Source organism: Schistocerca cancellata, chromosome 2 (genome assembly GCF_023864275.1).
Source record: "Schistocerca cancellata isolate TAMUIC-IGC-003103 chromosome 2, iqSchCanc2.1, whole genome shotgun sequence".
Lineage (NCBI taxonomy): Eukaryota > Metazoa > Arthropoda > Insecta > Orthoptera > Acrididae > Schistocerca > Schistocerca cancellata.
The window spans coordinates 1,059,531,924-1,059,556,361 of NC_064627.1; the positions used below are offsets into that span (position 1 = coordinate 1,059,531,924).

Here is a 24,438-nt window from a genome sequence, read left to right on the forward strand (position 1 = left end):
GGCTGCTGAGTTTCCTCCCTTGCCTGGTACACCCCTCCTTAGCCAACCTGGTCATTGCGGACTCCTCCATAGTGACCATATTGATGGCGAGCTTAGTGCGGACGCTGGATCGACATGGGAAACTGAGCACCAGTTCTCCCGCCCTCATACCATCCACTACACCTGGCCTCCTAGTAGCTGGATTACAGGAGCATGCCAGGGCGATGACCAATCTAATATAGAATATTGTGTGTAATTTACAATTCAGATGGTGCACTACCTCAGTTTACATTTCCTTTGATTGTGCAGTTATAGTATGTGGCATTTGGAATGTGAAATGAGCCCTATTGTGATAGGATTAACTGTATGGTAGATAATTATATGGCAGCAAAGTATGTTTTCAAATGTTCCAAGGCCTTTCAGTCTTGTTTCAGAGACTAGAGGATCAGCAAAGGAGTAAGGGCTATTGAGGAAGGATTGAGGAGGATATGGGCAATGTCGATTTCACTTTAGATCTAGGTTTAAAGAAATCATGTTGTTGAAATAAAAGCTAATTAATTGTGCCAGTCTAGTACAGTGTCGAAAATAAGGACATATTTGTCAAATTTTTGTGTACTACTTTTGATGTTGATTTGTGCCAAAATGTCTTGAGGAATCTGTTACTGTATCAGGTGATTTTGGGAAACTAATATTTTCTTCACATTAAGTTATCTCCTCTTAAGTTTACGTTTGTGCAGGACATGACTCATGCAGAATGAATGACAGCTGACAAAATAAATATATTGTTTGTTGGCGAAAATAATATGAGCAACAGTACTGAAATGTCTACCATAGAGATGAAATGTTAGTGGATTCTTCAGAGTATGTAAATTCTGATGAAGAAGGTGCTGAGTAGTCCCATGAATCAATGAGGGACGTTCAAGCCCATCATGGGTCCAAAAAGTCAATGTTGTATTTGAAACAAGAATGAAAGTACTCAGACTCTTAAAACACAGTATACAAGCATTCCCTAAATATGCAAGGGTAGGAGTGAGCCATTCCAATTCCCATCACTGTTCCTCTAATTAGTTTATAAATATATTAGTATTCTGCTTTACTGACATTTTTATAACTTGGTTTTCTTGCTGTGCCTTTTTACTTTGTCATACATGGGCACTAATAACCACTCAATTGTGGGCACCACACTGACCATAACAGTCTGAAGATTACACATGATAGCTGTTCAAACTGAAATTTATTACATATGTTTATTTATTTCCCTTCAGATTCTGAGTTACCATACAACATACTAATATATTTCTTCCATCTAGTTTCTGGAATTCAGATCATTGTTATCATTGTTAGCCTTGTGGTGTCGATAGGTCACATCAACCATGTAAAGCATGATCTTTGAACTCTAACTGCTTTGATGAGCCACCATGTTAATGTTCCAGTCAGCCTTTGTACCTTGTACAGTGTACACATGTATCTTTCTTTGTGCTGAAATATATGTATGTATAGACATTTATGTGAACAGTTTGTTGCATATACAGTTATCTGTATTCCTGTTTCCCATATTGGTGACCCTGACGTGATCTACATCTTCCGCGAATTCCGTGCCAGTCACGTGGAATCAACAGGTTTTATGTTTGATGCCATGGCTGCCTCACCCAACATTTTATACAAGGATTTGGAGGCTCAGCTACTACTACCAGGCCACTCCAATCCCCAGCCAATGTTTGTTTCACCACTAACGGACAGTGATTCGCAATCTCCAACGAATTTAACCTCAAACTAATGCAGCTGTACAACGGCCAAGTGTTACGCCGTTACCTCAAACAATGGACTCAGGTTTTGTGTCACAGGACTGTGCACACCAACATGTGAAAGGTGAAGTGGATGATTTCCAGAATCGTTTAAGGATCGATCGCTCATGTAGTATTCAAAGGGACCCAAATTCGCACATATGCTTTGATCCTGTATGCGCCGCAACGTCGGTTACTGTAGTGCTATGTGCAACACTGCCATTCGTGCAAAACGCAAATGTGGTCAACTGCTATCAAGTTATGCAAGATTTGCCTTACTCACAATTTAATAATGGACATTTTTATACATCAAGTTCGCCAGGCTTAACCACCAGATTTGTTGCTCAGTTTCTCGACCACGTGGGTTCTAGCACACCCAACAGCACTTTGCCATCCAGGAATGTTGTACCACAACAATGTGACTGCCAGCAGGTTTCACCAGTGATTTATGGTCCTACCACATGGGGTGCATTTCCGATGTGCACAGAAAACTCTCCCTGTTGCCACACCAAGTGCCAACCCCCCCCCCCCCCAACCCGCCCCCCCTCACTCATGGGGGGGTCCTGATTCTGACCATACAGCCACTCGCTCCTTCCGTAGTACCGTCTGCGCCTGCCGTGCTGGACTTCCGCATCATTTCTGAGGTGGACAATTTAAGTACTGTGCCTTTAACCTTCAGTCCAGTTTACGGGCCTACCTCACGTGCCACTCATCTGTTCGTTCCCACGTTACCGACCATACCTGCCATGTCATGCTTCCATGACTCATCAGGGACATTGCAACCAGCTGTTGTTTGGGACGTGTTTGCTAGTAACACGCCCTCACCAGTAGTGCCGGGTTACAGGACAGCCTATCCTACCATGGGACAGCAGGCCTTCCAAGATACGCCAAAGCCACCCTCATACCCACCTCCTCCCCCCCCCCCCAAACAGTCTGCCAAAGCTACCTCCTTTATACAAGGACAACCCCATTTCACGGTTTGCACTTGTGGAACCGACAACAACTCTAAGTTTCTATGTCTCGTCACGCACCTCCATGACCACTCAGATTTAATTTGTGACCTCCTCCTTTTGCCAACACTGCCCCCAAAATACGAGTTTGCCAAGAAGACAATATTGGGCTGACTCACCTACTTGCCACAGGAATTAATAATCAAGATCCTGTACGAGGAACACTTGGGGGACCACACACGGTCACAACTCTGGCGTCACCTTTGGCTACTTCTCAGTGAACACATGCTGCCGGACATTACCCTGTGGGTCGTATGGTCTGCCAAGTTACCTACCAACCTGCAGATACACCTTCTACTGCACTCCTTCGAGTCTATCGGCTCTCGCCTTCACATTGCAGATCAGCTGTATGCGCTACTGTGACAGAAACAACTAGCACACCTCTTACCACTGGTTGGCACTACGCCACCTGTTTACTGGCCATCTGTGGGCAGAGGCAGGGCTTGTTCCACCTCTACACCTCCACTCCTTCGAGTTTATCGGCTCTCGCCTTCACATTGCAGATCAGCTGTATGCGCTACTGTGACAGAAACAACTAGCACACCTCTCACCACTGGTTGGCACTACGCCACCTGTTTACTGGCCATCTGTGGGCAGAGGCAGGGCTTGTTCCACCTCCACACCATCTACACCAATGGCCGTACTTGTTCACTCTCTCCTCTTTCCAAGCACTCAAGAATCGCACATGCACCATATGTCCCAGTTTATATTCCAGAACAGATCAGTGAGGACAAATCTCCACCGCTGTCACAATCACCGCCACCACCACATCCAGCTCATCAATACTGTTGCTACCACAAGATTTTCAGGGATGAGGCCAAGAAGTGCAGATTATCTTGCCAGCACCCAAATGCTGACCGCAGGATCTAAAAGACAGCGAGTCCTGTGGGGAACTTCACATGCATCCTCAAACATTGCGCTCCGTCCACTCACCCTCTCGGCTGAGCATTCATTTATATGTGACCAACATTTTGTCATGGCTTGTTTTTCTAGTTGACACAGGTGCTGATGTGTCCATCATACCAACATTGTTGGCTCCTCCCATTTTTTCACTGATAAAGTCGCTTCTATGCACTGTCAACACATCAACATCACAAACTGTTGGCTCTGCTGAAGTTATGGTACATGTATCTCCTTCTCTACGTTTCCCGTGGACTTTTTGCATCGCTGACATTGATGAACCAATTCTCGGTATGGATTTCTTGTCCCATTACAAACTCACCCCAAACATAGTCCAAGGTTCAGTGCTACACCACCCTACTGTCACTCTGATACCGTGCTCAGGCACTTATGCTCATCATTCCATTTCTGTTGCGACATGTGATTTGGTTTGCAAGTGCTCCACCCTTGCAGACAAAATTGTGACCTGCATCACTAATCTACTGTCAGAGTATGCTGCAGCAGCGTGACTCCATCGGCAAAACGATGAGTTGAAACAACACAATGGCTCACACTTTTGACGAGATCACCGTGGCTCATACCTCACTGCTGCAACTGCAGTCCACAGTTCCTTCAACTGATCAACCTTCATCAGATGACACCAGCACAGACACTCATCAGGTTAGTTCAGAAACATTCATTGCATGTGACGATTCTCATTCAGTGATCTCGGCACCCACCACAAGCCCGCTACATGCAGTCTCATGTGTTTCAAACAGTGCTTCTAATGTCAGTCGCATGTGTGATGTGAACACGCCCTTTATGCAGGCAGCCACCCCACATGTTGGTAAACATTCACCCTCTCTCACATGCCAACCATACGATTCGGTGGCCATCGCCATTCCCCGCACAACACCAACACCTCTCTCACCCGCGCTGGTTACTCAACGCAAAGCTAACAACAGACAGTTGCTGCGCGTCCCAATCTGCTCTTTGCTGTGCTCGCAGTCGACCTCTCCAAACAAGTGCACACTGTGCTCATGTAATAGCATGTGACTTTCGTGCTGCCTTTTCACATTCGTGTTTATGGCTACGCCCCATCGCGCCCCACTCATCCCAAAACGTCACGTCAGGACATTACTCAACCCTGTGTGCAGTTCTCAGTCTCTTCTGTCGCTGACAGAATGCCACTCAAGATAATTACCACTGACAGCCCTCCTATTAGGCACAAGGTTAGACGCCTTAACCCCATTAAGTTGTGTGCGGCCTGGCAGCAAATTAATGAACTTCTGGAGGCAGGCATTCTACAGCTATCAGACAGAAATTGGTCTTCACTGATTCACCTCGTCACCAAACACAACGATTCTTTTCGAATGTCTGGTGATTACAGACGCTTAAACGCTCATACCGTCATGGACAATTACCCAGTGCCAAACATAAACTATTTCACCCATATGTTATCGGGTGTCTTAATATTCAGTGTGATTGACTGTAAACGTGCCTATCACTAGATTCCCATAGGACCGGAAGACATTCCAAAGACTGCTATCATCATGCTGCTCAGTTTGTTCCAATACACCTTCATGCCATTCAGCTTAAAGAATGCAGCACAAACGTGGCAATGTTTCATTGACTCAATCTTACGACAGTTCAAGTTCTGATTTGCATACCTGGATGACATCCTCATTTTCAGCAAGTCGACTGAGAGCCACGAAGATCATTTATCCCAGGTCCTCCAGAACTTGAACTCCAATGGTGTTGAGGTTAACAAAGATAAACTTCAATTGCACCAGCCTTCTGTGACATTTTTGGGTTACACTGTCTCCGCAGATGGATTACTACCTCCCAAATCCCGCGTGCAGGTTATCACGTCATTTCCACCCCGGGCTACATACAAAGAACTCTGATGTTTCCTGGGTAGTATAAATTATTACTACCGGCATCTACCTTCTGCCACCGCCGTGGAGGCCCCACTGATGGATTCGCTGTCCGGCAAACAGATATCGGGTCTAAAGCCAGTCCGACGGACTGAGCCTATGCTAGAGGCTTTCAGGGCTCTAAAGACGTCATTAGCTCATGCTGTCGTATTCGCCCACCCCGATCTATCTGCCTAGTTGTTCATCACTACGGACGCCAGCAACATCACAGTTAGGGCAGTATTACAGCAACGCAAAGGTGACACGGTTTCACCCCTTCATTTCTTCTTTAAAAAACTGTCTACACCACAGAAGAAATATTCTGCTTTTGATAGAGAACTTCTGGTGGTCTATGAAGCAGTCAAACACTTTTGCCCTGACATCAAGGGCCGTTCTTTCTTGATCCTTACTGACCACAAACCACTGTTGGATACCTTCTGCAACCCTCCTGAGGACCCACCCCCTCAGTGTGTCTGCCACTTCAACCTGGTCTATCAATTTACTGTGGATGTATGCTACATCAAAGGCATGGAAAACATCCCCGCTGATTTCTTTTCGCAGATCAATACTGTCTCACACATCGTCGATTTATCCGACCTTGCCGTTCTTCAGGCCTCTGATGAGGAATCTCAAGCTCTCCTCATGGATCCTCAGACATTGCTTGTGTTTACCAAAGCCAAGTTCCCTGGCATTTTGGACAAAGTGTGGTGCAACTCTTCTACCGGCACTCTGTGGCCATTGCTCCCTCCCACGGTGCACCGACAACCCTTCAACACCTTGCAAAACCTCACCCACCTTGGTGTCCACAACCCCACGTGCCTCATCACCGAGTGTTTTGTTTGGAAAAATGTTAAGCAGGACTGTCAAACCTGGGCACGCAGCTGCATTTCCTGCCAATGCAACAAAATTGGACGCCACACCTCTTCCCCCCTTGGCAAGTTTGACATTCTGCAAGGACGTTTTCATCATGTACATATCGACCTTATCGGCCCTCTGCCGCTGTCAGCGGGCCACAGATATATCCTCGCCACAATCGACTGCATGTCTCATTGGGTGGAAGCTTTTCCTTTAATCAACATCACAGAAGAAACTGGGGCCAAGGGATTCATCTCATCATGGATCGCTAGGTTTGGTTGCCCATCCACCATCACCACCAACCAGGGGCAACAGTTCGAGTCTGCACTTTTCACTATTATATGTAACCTTTGCAGTATTAAAAAAATTCATACCACATTCTACCACCTGCAAAGCAACAGTTTAGTGGAACAATGGCACTGCACCCTTAAAACAGCACTCAGGTGCCATGACTGCCTCTGGGCTGAGGTGCTTCCTTGGATGTTACTTGGTCTCCATTCGAACTATAAACCTGACTTACAGGGAACCATCTCTGAATTTGTGTTTGGTGGGAACCCAGTTCTACTTGGGGAACTTATCCTGCCTCAAGCACCCAAGGTTTTCCCCACCTCCCCAGACTTTCTTAGTAAAATGCATGCCCACTTTAGACATGCATGGCTACACCCACCTGTTAGTCATTCCTCGTCGGATACTTACATGCCAACCACACTCAACACATGCTACCACATTACACACAGGGACAACTCCATTAGACAACCCCTGCAACCCCCATACCTTGGTTGAAGTACTCCGGAGGGGCGAGTTGACTTTCGACATTATGGTTAAAGATCACCCGCAAACCTTTTCACTACACAGGCTCAAGCCTGCTTTTGTGGACTCCGACGCCCCTCTGCCATCATAATTGGACCATCCAAATGAATTGCCAAGCCTGATGATGAGTTAGCTCATCCCATGGTAGGGTCTTCTGCTTCTGGTGATTCGTCACCACAGTTCGAAGATTTCCCAGACATGTCATCATCAACCCCATGCGCAGGTTTTGATGACATTTCATCTACTGGAGAGACTTGCTCCCCAACTTTCAACTTGTGCAGCAATGTATCACCTAACCGTGTTGACAATGTGTCGATTGTCGCTTTCGATGACCATGTGCTTGTGATCCTTATAGACACTGCAGACTCAACACTCAATGAGGAACTTGATGTCAAGATAGTGCATAGCCTGTCCCTCCCCCACGAGTGCAATCCATCAAGAGTTCATGCGTTCATGCTCAATCTGCATTAGGGGCAGGCATGCTTTCATGCCACACACCTCCCCATACCTCTGCTCAAGGGCAGGCCGACACATTGTCTACCCCCGCTGGCTGTCTGATTACAATGTGGACCTGCAGCCCGTCACCGTGCCTTCACACGTTGCCCTGACTGAGATGGAGCTTCCAGTCGTGCACCTGCCACCTTGCACTACCCACTCCGATGCCCACATGACTTACCCTCATGCCTCACAGGCCATACTGCGTACTGCAGGGGGAGGGGGGGGGGGGGGGTCGTAGGTCACATCGACCACGTGAAGCATGATCTGTGAACTCTAACTGCTCTGACGAGCCACCATGTTAATGTTCCAGTCAGCCTTTCTACCTAGTACAGTGTACACATGTATCTTTCTTTGTGCCGAAATATAAGGTATGTATAGACATTTATGGGAACAGTTTGTTGCATATACAGTTATCCGTATTCCTGTTTCCCATAGCATCAACTTCTCTTCTCAGTATTGATCTGGTATTAAAGTGACATCATCTATACATTTTCATTATTTTTCCTGTCTTCTGTCTCCTCTTACACCTATTAGATGAAATGTTTTAAATGTCCAAAAGTTTAAGTATAATTGTATATTTTTTTCTGGTTTTTACGTCATTCTTGTGTAAGCAACAGGGAAGTAGGTGTCTCTTTCATGTCATTTGGCACTATATTAGTCTCCCAATTATTCAGTATTATTAAACTGAGAAACATTTATTTCTATCACATCTATCTGTCTATAAGATATAAAGCAGCATTCAAAAGGTATATGAGAAAAGTAATGAGACTGACGACACTGCGAGTGATCTGGCAATGCTGTGTTGTTCTACTCATTTAGACTGGTGTGTTCATCCCTTCTAGACAGTCAGTCCAAGTTTCAGCTCCACACAGCCATCATGTGATTTTTCAGAGTGCTGAGAGTTGTGTTTTTGTTGTGTGTTACAAGAATGGAACAGTGGAATTTGGAGCAACTTTATGCAATCAAATTTTGTGTTAAAGTTGGGGAATACACAAGTGTGATCCTCAAAACGTTGAAACAGGCCTATGGGCAACATTCCTTATCAAGAGCACATGTTTTTCACTTGTGCAAATCATTTTTGGAAGACCAACAACACATTGAAAATGAACCTTGCTCAGGGAGACCTTCAATTTCAAAAACCAATGAATATGTCAGACATGTGCATACTCTTGTGATATCATACCGACATTTAACAATAAGGATGATGGGTGACCTGTTAAACCTAAACTCTTTCACCATACATCAAATTTTCACTGAAGATCTGTACATGTAAAAGGTTTGTGCCAAAATTGTGCCAAAAACCCTCACAACTGCGTAGAGGGGCAATCAAAGAAATATGTGTGATGATGTTCTTCAGAGGACTGCCAATGATGACAAATTGTTCAGTCATGTGATCACAGGTGATGAATCCTGTCCTAGATTGTTGAGTATGATCCTGAACCAAAGCAGTAAAATGAGGATTGGCACACTGAGATGTCTCCTTAATGAAAAAAGCTCAAAGGAAGAAATCCAAGATCAAAATGAATGTTTGCTTTCTCAACAGTAGTGCTTATCAACACTGAGCAGTGATGTATCCAGCCCCTACTGTGTAGGTTGCCCAGCCAATAGAAACTGTCAACCATGTGTTTTACAAAGATGTCCTTGAAAGGCTCAAGAGAAGGTGAATTGAGTGGGACTGGACACTGCAGACAAATGAATGCTTTGACAATGCCCTATGCCACATGGCCACATCCATCACACAATTTTTGACCTCAAAAGATATTCCTGTTGTTCCACAGTTCCCCTATTCACCTGATCTGAGTCCTTGTGACTTTTTTCTTTTTCTGAAACTGAAAAATGTATGAAAAGGGTGTTGTTTTTGGGATTCTGGAGAACATTCAAAAGTGTGTGACTGACATGTTACAGGTCCTATGAGCTGAAGCCTTTCTGCACAACTGCCAAGGCTGGGAAGAATTACTTTGCTGGTATATAGGGAACAGTTTGAAGGAGACAACATTTTCGTTTGAAAAAAATAAAAACTCTGGCAGATAAAAAACCAGTCTCATTTCTTTTCTTGCACACCTTGTGTGTGTATGTCCACAATCTCTTCCTAAACACCTGGATTGGTTTCAACCAAATTTGACAAACAAACGTCAAACATGTATCAGAATTTTGAAGTTTACAACATCCTGGCAGTAATATAAACAGAGATAGGGGCAAAAAGCCAGACATGTTGTGTGCAAATAGTATCAGCCTGCTTTGCTGGACAACCTCTATGTCAGGTGCTATAAGTGGTTTTCCAATCCCCTATATAAAGGCCACCCCTACCTCCTGTCCACCTACCCCCGGCCGTCTATCACATTCACCTCCACATTCTTTGCTCTTCTTATCCTCCCCCCCTCCTCTCTCTCTCTCTCTCTCTCTCTCTCTCTCTCTCTCTCTCCATACCCCCTCCCACCTTCCTCTGTTCACCTCATCTTCCCTCCTCTCTCAGTATCCACCTCCCACTCCCACTCTCTCTCAGCAGTGCTTATCAACACTGAGCAGTTAGATTGGGGGAAGGCATTATGTATCCAGCCCCTACTGCGTAGGTTGCCCACCATGAAAGACGGGTAGTATGGGAATAGTTGTAACCTGTTTTACTGACCTGCACTGCAGCACTCCCTACGTCAGGTAAATGTTTTTCAAGCTCCTGACATTTATAGGCTGCCTTGCATGACAGCCTTCATCAACCTGCTTTGCAGGAGTTACACGTGCAAAAAAGCATGATTGATGGAAAATTAAGATAGAGAAAAGGATGGACAAATGGGTAGGAGGGGATGCAGGAGTTAGCAGGGGATGGACAGAGAGAGGCGGGGAGAAGGAGATGGATTGGGAGATGAGGCCAGGAGGAGATGGATAAGGAGAGAGAGAGAGGAAAGGGGAGATGGACAGAGGGAGAGGGGACAGGGAAGAGATGGTCAGATAGGGAAATGGAGGCAGGAGGACATTGATATGGATGGTGGAAGGAGATGGACAGATAGGGAAATAGGGACTGGATAGGGAGAGGGGCAGGAGGAGATGAGGAGATGAAAATAGAGATGGAGGGGCAGGAAGAAATGGACAGAGAGAGAGGAAGATGGATAAGGATGGAGGGAGGAGCAAAAAGAGGGGACAGAAGGGGTGGACAAAGAGAGGAGGTAAGGAAGATGTGTGTGTGTGTGTGTGTGTGTGTGTGTGTGAGTGAGTGAGAGACAGAGGGAGAGTGGGGGGAAGGTGGATAGATACACATGGGTGATGAGGATGACTGAGAGACTGGCACAGAGGAAGATGATGACTGAGATTCTTGGGGGGGGGGGGGGGGGGGGAAGAAGAGGATGACACACAGAAGAATGGAGGGACGAAGATGAGGTTGCAATACACACTATGTGATCAAAAATATCCCTGGGTGAAAATTACTTACGTGATCATGGCGCCCTCCATCGGTAATGCTGGAATTCAGTGTGGAGTTGGCCCACCCTTAGCCTTGATGACAGCTTCCACTCTTGCAGGCATATGTTCAATCAGGTGCTGGAAGGCTTCTTGGGTAGTGGCAGCCCATTCTTCATGGAGTGTTGCACTGAGGAGAGGTATCGATGTCAGTTGGTGATGCCTGGCATGAAGTCAACATTCCAAAATATCCCAAAGGCATTCTATAGGACACTGTGCAGGCCAGTCCATTACAGGGATGTTATTGTCATGTAACCACTCTGCCACAGGCTGTGCATTATGAAGAGGTGGTCAATTGTTTTGAAAGATGCAATCGCCATCCCCGAATTGCTCTTCATCAGTGGGAAGCAAGAAGGTGCTGTGATAGTGCCATGCAAAACAAGGGGTGCAAGCCCCCTCCATAAAAAACATGACCACACCATAACACCACCACCTCTGAATTTTACCGTTGGAACTACACACACTGACAGATGGTATTCACTGGTCATTTTCCATAGCCACACCCTGCCATCAGATCGCCACTTTGTGCACCATGATTTGTCACTCCACACAACAATTTTCCGCTGTTCAATCATCCTGATGCATTTTGGAATCCCTGTGTGATCGTCTGAATAGATGTATGCCTATTACGCATTATGACCCTCTTCAACTGTTGGCAGTCTCTGTCAGTCAACAGATGAGGTCGGCCCGTACGCTTTTGTGCTGTACGTGTCCCTTCATATTTCCACTTCACTATCACATCAGAAACCTAGGGATGTTTAGGAGTGTGGAAATCTCGCATATAGACATATGACACAAGTGACACCCATCACCTGACCACGTTCGAAGTCCATGAGTTCTGCAGAGTGCCCCTCCTCTGCTCTCCCATGATGTCTAATGACTACTGAGATCATTGATATTGAATACCTGGCTGTAGGTGGCAGCACAATGCACCTAATATGAAAAATGTATGTTTTTGGGGGTGACTGGATACTTTTGATCACATAGTGTATATAACATAGAAAACAATCAATATTTAACAAAATAATGTAATTGGATGTATAAAAAAATCTACTCATCTTACTGATTTCAAGGAACCCTGTGTCTCCATCAGTGGGGAACGGTACTGCATAATGCTGGAGAGATTACAGCATGCAGTTTAGCCAAAATATTTGGTAAAACTGGAACAAAGAGTGCAGCTGCATCATGGAAATATACATCCCAATTATGCAAAAGTTGTAATGCAGAAGTTCCTCAAGTGGTCAACACTTGAGCATCCATTGTATAGTTCTAATCTCTCCCAATGTGATTATCACACCTTTGGTCCCTTAAAAAATGACTTCAGGGTCAGTGATTCCTGTCAAGTGGAAATGTGCAGTAGGTTGTTAGGGACTTCTTCATGCAGTAGGACATGGTGTTTTACAAAACAGTTATCTTCAGTCTGGTGTGTCAATAGGATGATTTCCTCAATGCTCGTGGCAATTTTGCTTGACTTGCTTCCCAGTTCTGGACTGTATGGCCTTCAAATGGAAAATTTTTGATAACCCCTTATATATAAGTATGTCCAAGATCTCCTCCAAAACCCCTCAATTGACTTCAACCAATTGGCATACAAACAGCAAACGTTATGAGTATCAACACTGTGGGGTTTATAACCTCCTAGCTCCAATAGGAGTGCAGATAGAGGCAAAAACATGTTTTTTCAGTGACTGCCATATAGGTTGCCATGCACAACAGGTATGTTGTGTAGTACCGCTCTGGTTTATTGACCTGTTTTGGAGGGCCTACATGTTGGTGAGAAGGGATGGAGGTGATATACAAAGAGAGGGGGAGGAGGAGATGAAGACACAGAGAGAGTAGGGAGGAGGAGATGGACATATAGAGGTAGGAGGATTAGGTGTATGGAGAGATGGGTGGAGGAAGAGAGGGGGCAGGAGGAGATGTATATGTGTTGAACACACATGCAGGAGAAACTGTGGGAAAAAGGCTAGTAGTAAATAAATGTTTCTCAGCTTTTTAAAATTTTAATTCATCAGTGATTTTCCTTCTGTATAAATGTGGCTATTTATTACGTTTTCTATTTAGGAATGGGGTTGGGATCCAATGCTGGTGTTTGGAGCAGTTGTGGAACAGGATTATGGAAAAGAAGCAGAGAGATTTCTTACTGCTGATCCAACACAGCAGTTCCTTTCAGGAAATTTTACCCATATTCCACTAATTACTGGAACCACTAAAGATGAATTCAGCTGGAAAGCTTTGCGTATGTTGACCTTCTTTCAATTGCATATGTACATTTAATCATTTTATAAATAGTGTTTCATGTATGTTCATAAGTTAAAGAATTTTTTTTAGAACTGTGGAACAACATGAGTATGTGCTAAAAAAAGTCAATGACGACACAAAACACAGATACAGTGTGTACCTGTGCTATCCTGCTTCTACATGTCTACAATACTCTGTGCCAATGCACTTAAAACACACAGTGAGCAGCACTACACTTAAACAACACCACTGGCTGCACTGCCTCTTCCATGCACATACATTAACTGTTCATTCACTGGTGTACTCTCTATAGTATTAATAAATGAAATCCAAATATGAGCCTGCAATCTGCATTGTGTTTTTGCACTGTTACACCACATTTAGTTTGGACAATTTTGATGCAATTTTTGTCTCAAACTTATGGGCATGAATGTCTTGTATGCAATAAGAAATATTTATATTGATCAATTACAGCAAAACATAGGGCTAACAGAATATCTATTTTAGAATTCAAACTGAAACATTTCTGTACAGTTTCATTACGGCAACAAGAAAGCAATTTAAAATAGTTCTCAAATAAAGAAAGTCATGTTTAAAATAAAGTTGTGGTATGTTAATTATAAAAGTACTTTTGTACTTCTGACTTTCTTCCTCCCTGCTTTTAATTTGTTTTACAGATAATGTACAATTCTTTTGTGGTTGTGCTTTCATAATATTTCTTTTGATAATTATGCATTGGTTTACTGTTCCAGTTGCTCTGCCAGTGGTTTTGTAGGGTATGGAGATACAGCTGTAGACTTACGGCCTCCATTAAGAACAGTAGCATGGGGGAAAACAGGAAGTGTGTTGCCCATGTGGGGAGTTCCCATTGCCTATACATAGTGTTCAGTATGAAGCTGTAAACTATGATCATTCAGCTGAGCAAAAAACTCACCAGTAACGATAAGAAGAGCCACTGTATAACAACATAAAATACTTAAAGATAGAGCTCACATTTTCATGAACAGGGGAAATATTTGATCATTTATAACCATGAATGAAGCCAAACTCTTCTCCAGAAATACGATATTGTAGGGAGACAAAATATAAATATTGCAATCCTTATAATGAGCTTTGAATAGGCTCATTATCATACAAGTGCCACTACATGCTACAGTGTGTCAAAAAAGTGCTATATCCATCGCATCAGCTAAAAACACAATCGAAAAGTGTAAAGATGCTACTTCATAATTATTTTTTAAGCACTGTACCTATCCTCCTTCTCTTTTCTTACTGGGCCTTTCATTGTTTACCACAATGCTCCCATAGTCTCTGGCCTTAGTTTCTTCCCCTCCAGTATTGTGCGGTGTGTTTTGTTCCATTTTCAAATGTATTTTTCAAGCAGTCTCTTCTTGTTTCCCATAACATCTCTTATGATACCTTTGACATGCTTTAGACCACTTCATTGCTCATAATTTCAAAAAATTTTATTTTTGGAGATGGGTCAAGGCTTCACACTGTTCATAGACTCATAGCAATAAGAACCTCTCAAATCTGAAAGATATCAGAAAAGTATAACAACAACAGAAATTAATGGATGGAGAAAAACATTAAGTAAGTGAAAGTCAACCACTCATCAATAGTAGATTGATGTGTGGAGCGCAGCAACACATAACAGAAAACATTGTTCACACTAGCTTTTCACCACTAACTCTTTTTCATACTCACAGGAGTGATTGTTTGTGTGCCTGCATGCTTATGTCTGCAAATGTGTCTACTATTGCAGGAAAAAGAGCTAGTACTTGAAAACTAGGGTGACTGCTGCTTTCTGTTATGCACTATTTTGCTCCAACCATTGATCCAGTATAGGTGAGTGGTTGTCTCACCTTTATTTTAAATATATCCAAAAATCAGAATACAAACCAAACAGTGGAAGGAACACACACACAGGTGCACACATATATGCACACATGTGTGCACCCCCCCCCCTCACACACACACACACACACACACACACACACACACACACACACACACACAGAGAGAGGGGGGGGGGGGATTGAGGGAGGTATGTTTAGTGTAAATCCAATGGTTCAATATTCAAGGAACACACACACAGGTGCACACATATATGCACACGTGTGTGCACCCCCCCCCCCCCCCCCCTCACACACACACACAAACACACACACACACACACACACACACACACACACAGAGGGGGGGGGGGGATTGAGGGAGGTATGTTTAGTGTAAATCCAATGGTTCAATATTCAACCCTCAGTTTTTTTAACAGTTTGTTTCACTTCCATAATTTAGTACTGGCAGTACACACTAGTTGTAGACTTTTCATTTAAGGTACATTTGGAATTTACTTGTGAATAGGTCATTCAGTTTCTGAATGAACTCTTGAGTCATTTTTTACCTCTCTGTTTATTTCTGTAGATGTCCATGTGCTTCTTATTTTCAGTTGTCCTAAATATACAAATTCATCAGCTGTTTCTGTAACTTCGATTCAGACCTAATATTTTCTTATGAGCAAACTTCTTGTAACTCATTTTTGTCTCACTGTAATTAATCTTCAGCCTTACTGTCAAATTTGTTCAGTTCAGTTCCTCCATCCTTTGCTGAAGTTCTGCTGGATTTGAAAAAAAAGGAAATCTGCAAATAGAAGGTCATTCTGAGACCATACATCTACGCATACTCCTCCTTTATCTCAGTTTTATGATCTGAAGATGTCTTCAAAGTCTACAGAAAATAGTTTGGTAAAATGGAGTCTCTCTACCTAACACCTACCTCACTTTCAAACTTTTCACTCTACTGATGTGATCAAATGGAAGTTATAGCAAAAAAACTCAAGACAATTTCTGGACTGAAAGCAAATATTTTTGCCCTTCAGGCTGAATTAAATTAAGTAAAATTTGAAATAGATATGTTGAAGTGAAAAAAATATTTTGGGATCTGGGTAAAAGCAACAAGTAATGGCAAAAAGGGAAATAGGTCTACAGCTTCATCTACATTTGAGCTTACAGTACCCAATAAATCTGATTTGTTACCTGAAGTGTGAAGGAAGGAGCCTCATCCAGCTGTAGGTCACAGTAGGGTGCAGCAGACCTCTAGCAAAGAAACTTGGTGTAGTTCCGTACCGAATGAGAGTAGGAAGAAAAGAGCCTTGCTGCTACATAGTAGCCATGGGACAGGTGTGGGCCAGATGGTATGGGACAAATTAGGAGCAGGGTACTAGGCCACAAGTGCTGTGAAGCCAAGTGCTAGTCTTACAAGGGGAAGGCCTCAGACACGGCCAACCGATTCGACTCAGATTTGGCAGGTTGCTGGTGTACAACCTAAAACGAAGGACTCTAAGATATTTTGGGTCGACACCTCCATGTTTTTGAGAAAATCACCCCTAAATGTTATGACGAGTAACGGACTCAAAATTGGAGGGATCGATAGATAATTGTAAATAGAGCATTTTTCATCATCAGGTATGGGATCCGCAAATGCAAAATTTTCCAGAAATCGAGGAAAGAAACTTTTACAACTGTCATTTCTGTACCCACATGGTAAATGCGTTTCACTGACAGCACCAATAGTACGGTACGGTAGCTCAGTGTGTTCGGTCAGAGGGCTGTGTGCTCTCTGTAATAAAAAAAATGAGTCAAGGCATCAACGATCAACTTGAACGGATGTCTTGTGACGTCCGCCCAGACCAAACGCAACTAACTGTATTAAACAAAATGAAAAAGAAGAAAAAAATAGCGCAACACCTAAGGTAACTGGCTGGGAATCGGAGAACCCAGGTTCGAATCTCGAAGAAACCTAGCGGATGTTATTCTTTTTGTTTGTATTTTACCATATCTCAATTGATATAGATAGGAGGGTTAATAAGGTAAGTAAATCAATAAAGAATGATAATAATAAGGTAGGCAAATAAATTTCTCAAACCTTTTGGGGTACTAAACAACTAAAATGTTACTCCAGGTCACTTTACAATGGCTCTTCCAGTCACTGTTACGTGTCCTCACTTTTTGTCGAACAACTAGATGGATGGCACTTGTCACATAAAAATTTGAAACAAATATACTCATGGCACCAAGAACATCTAATGAATGCAGTCTTTCGAAAGCTACACTGTTCCTACCAAAGAGTCGGCGGAAAACAAATTTGGTTTACATTTAAAAATATGTCTTTTTTGGGAATTAATTTTGATGCGTACCATGCATACGATATCATTGCCTGAAAAATCGGTGCTGAAAGTTGGTTATGAATTATGCTGTAAATAGTTATTGCATCCATGCAGTTGTGCAATTCCCACTGGGTTTCCAGAAGCACACTGCAATTCTGAAGCCTGGAAATAAAGTTTTTAACCTGGTGATTCCCAGTCAGTTACCTTAGCTGTTGCGCTACCAGTGCTGTCAGCAAAAAGCATTTACCATGTGAGTACAGAAGCAACAGTTGTAAAAGTTTATTTCCTCAATTTCTGGAATAGTATGCGTTTTCGGATTCCATACCTGATGATGAAAAATGCTCTATTTACAATTATCTATCAATCTCGCCAATTTTTAGTCTATTGCTTGTTAGTCACATGACAGAGAACATAGGAAATTTGTGTAAAAACTTGGACAAACAGGATTAGGTTATCATAGTAGGTGGAGCAGGACACGGTCTTGGCAGAGACAGATCTTGCAGTATTAGGGTTGACCACTGTTTAGATTTCATTAACACATACATTTATTCCTTGCAAAGGTTGGTAAATAATACTGATGACCAGTTTATCAACTTGGAAAATACAGTATATTGGTGTATGGGTTTAGTGTTGTTGGATTGCCGGATCCAATGATATACACTACACCACATGTAATAAGCACTATTTTATTACTCCGAAGCACACATATACAGTTATATACATTCTTGATTCTCAGTGCATGTGTGTACTGTTTTGCATGTGGCCACAAACTACTTGCAAAGAGCTTGCCAAAACAAAGATATTACTCACGACTTGGTTGATAGTCACCACATTAGCCCCCCCCACCCCCCTAGAGTGTGGAGCACAAAACATAAATATTGGGGCATACATGTAAAGGAAACACCCAGAGGGGAGGGAATGGGTGTTTAAACCGAAACCATACCTTAAATTAGATTACATTAGTAACTGAAGTCTTCAAGCCAGCGAGGGGGGTGGATGGTCCTGCTTGACCAGGCGAATCCTTGTACAGCAGTCGAGGGATCTGGGGAGGGGACAGTGGGTTGTGAGGAGCCAGAGTAGCAGACATGAATGTCTGTTGCAATACATAGGACTTTTACCACTGATGGATCAGTACCAACAGGCAAGAGGACAATCTGGAGAAGATGAATGTGGGTTAAGTTGTCATTGGGGGAGCTGGCTTGTTCATAGAAGACACACACATTATTCTGGCTGCATAACAAAAACACTTTAGAGCTGCAAATAAAATCTGTGTTGACATTCACTACCACTTCTGTATACGGGTTGACAGAATCTCCACACGAGTCGTTGGCAGCGACATCACATGTTCTGAGGCTGGTCCCTGATACGTCACTAAATCCTAACAGGGGAGCGGCGGGGGGTTGCCTGTAGGAGGGGGAGTTGTTACACGCGTCACTCTGCAGCACTGTCACTTGACTGGGAGTGGGTAACGTCACACATGCGGGAATGGGTGTCACTCATCTGCTGATTGTCGGTAGATGCCTCACGTGAGGTGGGTGTAGCAGGGGGTGAGGGCTAACTGGGTGCGGTATTGGGCAGTTCTCCCAGAGACCATGCTGGTTTGAGGTGGCAGACAGATACTGTTTGAGGTGTGCCATTAATGAGCACTTCGAACATGTTGGTACACCGCAATATGAGGTCTGAGTGCTGGTCGGACGGTGTCATCACACACCATGATGTGAGTGCACGACACCAAGTCCTTATGCAGAAATATGGGAGGGACCAAGTGCATTTGAGGAGGAGGCGGCACACGAATTTTAGTGATTAGATCCTTAACATGCCCAACAAATGTCAAGTCGTAGATTTGATCTGGAGGAAGTGAAGGCTTGACTAGCTCTGCTGGAAGTGTGAGGGATTCTCCATACAGTACTTCTGCCAGGGATACGCCAAGGTCCTCTTTGTATGTAGCCCAAATGCCTAACATTACCCATGGTAAGGTGTTGGCCCACTCACCTCTGTGGCACATCAGAGAAGCTTTGAGCATTCAGTGCCAGCGTTCGACAAGCCCATTGCTCTGGGGGTGGTATGCTGTAGTCCTAAATCGTTTCACCCCACACAGTTCACAAAGCTGTCAGAAGAGGGTGGACTCAAACTGGCAGCCCTGGTCAGTGGGGATAGAAACTGGGCAGCTGAAGTGCGAGATCCACTTTAATAAAAGGGCTCGGGCCATTGCATTGGCTGTGATAATAGTGAGAGGAATTACCTCTACCCAGGGGATAAACCTGTCAGTGGTGGACAGTATGTAATGGACGGGGTCACTAGTATGGATTTAGTGTTGTAGGGTTGCTGGATCCAATGATGTACACTATACCACATATAATAAGCACTAGTTTATTACTCATATGCAGTTATATACATTCTTGATTCTTGGTGCATGTGTGTACTGTTTCGAGTGCAGCCACAAACTGCTCACAAAGAACCTGCCAAAACAAAGATATTACATGCGACTTGGTTGATAGTCATCACGAGTGCACTGAACAGTCACAACCTAGTGCTGAAGTTAATTATTGTACCACAAAACACACTTCAGATTTACACAAAAATGTCACAGTTTGCAGTCAGTATTGTTTTTTAATAATTTATCAAAGTAGAATATGCTCTGATATTTCAATTAATTCAGTCCATGATTTTCACAATCATGTCCAACAATCACTCATTTTGGTGATAATAACCTCCTACAACACTTGTTAATAACAATACAGTTCACTTAAAATTTTCAATAATTTAGGTTACAGAAATTACGTTAAAGTCTGTAAACATTAATATTAATGAGTTTTGTAGTTGTTGGTGCAAATATTTTCCTGTAAAAATTGTGCAGGACTGTGGCTATCGCACACAGGAGGATCTTGTGCTTACTGGCATCAGAGAGGTAACTTATTTCCCTTAGAATCAGGATTCAGGCATCCTGTTATGAAATAAGTTAGATTCACAGAAGAGCCTCATGAAAGGTTTAAGAATGCACAGAAAAGTAAGATTGTCTTATATGATCAGAATGTTAGGTAACTGATTAAGAAGGTAGAAGAGCTTATCTGAGTACCACATGACCATAGGGTTAGAAAACTAAATATAAAAGCTTATACTCTAGCTTCTTATTAATGCAGAACTAATATGGGAAAAGGAGGAATTATTATACTATTAAGACAGAACACAAGTTTGAAAACACTGAGACAAGTAAATATTGTGGAGATAAGCTCATACAGTGTGAATTAACACTGAAAAATAGCTCACTTTCAATTGTAACTGTATATAGGTACCCCACATGGAAATTTTGAACTGTTATGAGGAATATGGGTTTCCTACAGTGCTATCTATCGGACAACAGTTAGCAGTTAATACTCCATCATGATTTCAATATACTACCTTTGTCAGAAAATTTCCAGGAGAGGTTTTTTAAAAAGTAGAAAATTACACTTACCAAGTAATGATCCTAGCTGCTATTGAAGTAGTCCCCTTGGCTATCTATACACAGTTACCAACATTTATGGAGGTCTTGGAAGCAAGCAGGGAAAGTTTCAAATGTGATGCTTGTAAGCTCATTTGTTGCAGTCCATTAGATGTCTGTAACATCTTGATGAAGGTTTCCTTTCAGTCATTTTTTCACTCATGGAAATGAGAAAACATTGCAAGGTAAGAGGTTGGGTGGATATAGTGGATGTGGGTTGGCAATAACAGAATGTCTGGCCTGATAGTAACAGTTAAAGAAGAAGGGGTCTTGCACTGTCATGGAGTGAGAACCAGTCCTGAGAATGCCACAAATCAGGACAGTGATGTCAAATTGCTTGTTGCAAATGTTTCAGGACTTCAGTGTAAAGAGTCTGGTTCACTGTTTGACCTGGAGGAATGTACACATGGCGAACTAATCCTTTACTATCAAAGAATGCAATCAACATTGTCTTTGTTCTTGAACGTTGTCATTTGATTTTCCCCAAGGCTGGTGAGATCCTGGACTCCACCATACAGCACTTTGACACTTCATGTGAAGGTCGTACTGGTAGCACCAACTTTCATCCTCAGCAATAATCTTTGACAGAAATATGAGCTCACAGCTGGCTCTATACAGTAGTTCATCAGAAGTTCTTTGTCTTTCCTCTTTCTGTTCATATACACTCCTGGAAATGGAAAAAAGAACACATTGACACCGGTGTGTCAGACCCACCATACTTGCTCCGGACACTGCGAGAGGGCTGTACAAGCAATGATCACACGCACGGCACAGCGGACACACCAGGAACCGCGGTGTTGGCCGTCGAATGGCGCTAGCTGTGCAGCATTTGTGCACTGCCGCCGTCAGTGTCAGCCAGTTTGCCGTGGCATTTGGAGCTCCATCGCAGTCTTTAACACTGGTAGCATGCCGCGACAGCGTGGACGTGAACCGTATGTGCAGTTGACGGACTTTGAGCGAGGGCGTATAGTGGGCATGCGGGAGGCTGGGTGGACGTACCGCCGAATTGCTCAACACGTGGGGCGTCAGGTCTCCACAGTACATCGATGTTGTCGCCAGTGGTCGGCGGAAGGTGCACGTGCCCATCAACCTGGGACCGGACCGCAGCGATGCACGGATGCACGCCAAGACCGTAGGATCCTACGCAGTGCCGTAGGGGACCACACCGCCACTTCCCAGCAAATTAGGGACACTGTTGCTCCTGGGGTATTGGCGAGGACCATTCGCAACCGTCTCCATGAAGCTGGGCTACGGTCCCGCACACCGTTAGGCCGTCTTCCGCTCACGCCCCAACATCGTGCAGCCCGCCTCCAGTGGTGTCGCGACAGGCGTGAATGGAGGGACGAATGGAGACGTGTCGTCTTCAGCAATGAGAGTCGCTTCTGCCTTGGTGCCAATGATGGTCGTATGCGTGTTTGGCGCCGTGCAGGTGAGCGCCACAATCAGGACTGCATACGACCGAGGCACACAGGGCCAACACCCGGCATCATGGTGTGGGGAGCGATCTCCTACACTGGCCGTACACCACTGGTGATCGTCGAGGGGACACTGAATAGTGCACGGTACATCCAAACCGTCATTGAAACCATCGTTCTACCATTCCTAGACCGGCAAGGGAACTTGCTGTTCCAACAGGACAATGCACGTCCGCATGTATCCCGTGCCACCCAACGTGCTCTAGAAGGTGTAAGTCAACTACCCTGGCCAGCAAGATCTCCGGATCTGTCCCCCATTGAGCATGTTTGGGACTGGATGAAGCGTCGTCTCACGCGGTCTGCACGTCCAGCACGAACGCTGGTCCAACTGAGGCGCCAGGTGGAAATGGCATGGCAAGCCGTTCCACAGGACTACATCCAGCATCTCTACGATCGTCTCCATGGGAGAATAGCAGCCTGCATTGCTGCGAAAGGTGGATATACACTGTACTAGTGCCGACATTGTGCATGCTCTGTTGCCTGTGTCTATGTGCCTGTGGTTCTGTCAGTGTGATCATGTTATGTATCTGACCCCAGGAATGTGTCAATAAAGTTTCCCCTTCCTGGGACAATGAATTCACGGTGTTCTTATTTCAATTTCCAGGAGTGTATTAGCGTGAGGGCCAAGTTTTGCATTAAATTTCCATTTCCCTAAATCTTCACATAAAATCTTATGACAAACACCATTATTTAAATTAAGTTCTTCTGATACTGTACACACAGTCACATGACAGTCTTATTGGAATAACTGCATAACACACTAGTTGTTTGCATTGTTATGTGTTGTAGGTGAACTACCAGCTCTACAGTCATCTTTCACTCAATCTCTGGCTTTGCGAAACCTTTTCTGACACTCAAAAACATGACTTCTTGAAAGTGTCTTGCCTGCATTTGCTTGCTTAATCATTGTCCATGTTTAGATAGGTTTTCTGAAGCTTAATGCAAAAATTAATGTTTACTAACAATCAGCATCTGTTGTGTCACCATAACTAATGTGCCAAGAACCCAAACAGTATGTTGCTAAGCACAGACCTGCCACCTAGTGAATTTATCTAGAAACATGGCCAAGGTCATTAGAAGGACACACAGATACCAGGTGACATAAAAATAACATTTGTTCCTTTTTAGTATTGCAGACTCAGAAATAAAAAAAAAACTATCCTGGAACCTTTCTGACAAAGGGAGGAGATTTTCAAAAGGGTTCTGATCAAAAAGTAGTCTAGAAACCTTATTTGGGTCTCACAATTTGATCTCAAGAGTTAACTTTCTAACACAGGTGGCTAAACACAATAGGACTCTAATTGATAATGTTTTCTTTGCTGAAGCTCAAAGCAAGAACTTAACTTAATACCCTCACCATATAGAGAAGATGTCAAGTCAAAGACAGGTACAATAAAAAGACTGCTAAAAATCTGAGCTTTCAGATAAAAGGCCTTCTTCTAAAGTAGGCAACATGCACACACACTTACAAGCACAACTCACACACTCATGACCACTGTCTCTGGCCACTGAGGCCAGATTGTAATCAACTGCAATGTGTGTGTGTGTGTTCTCTACTTTAGGAGAAGGCTTCTGAAAGCTCAATGTTTAGCAGTCTTTTCATTGTCCCTGTCTGTGACTCAATATCTTCTCTATAAGGTATATACACTCCTGGAAATTGAAATAAGAACACCGTGAATTCGTTGTCCCAGGAAGGGGAAACTTTATTGACACATTCCTGGGGTCAGACACATCACATGATCACACTGACAGAACCACAGGCACATAGACACAGGCAACAGAGCATGCACAATGTCGGCACTAGTACAGTGTATATCCACCTTTCGCAGCAATGCAGGCTGCTATTCTCCCATGGAGACGATCATAGAGATGCTGGATGTAGTCCTGTGGAACGGCTT

The 24,438-nt window shown here is 43.7% G+C and overlaps 1 protein-coding gene across 2 annotated transcripts in view; it reads left to right on the forward strand.

Moving 5' to 3' along the window:
- LOC126163058 (juvenile hormone esterase-like) overlaps window positions 1–24,438 on the forward strand; it is a 285,106-nt gene that overhangs the window by 185,192 nt on the left and 75,476 nt on the right. Inside the window, exon 6 of one of the 2 annotated variants that reach the window (XM_049919958.1) lies at window positions 13,243–13,417. The exons of the other annotated variant lie outside the window; for it this stretch is intronic. Coding sequence (XP_049775915.1) covers window positions 13,243–13,417 — 175 coding nt within the window. The remainder of the gene's footprint in view (window positions 1–13,242; window positions 13,418–24,438) is intronic. 2 annotated transcript variants of the gene reach the window in all.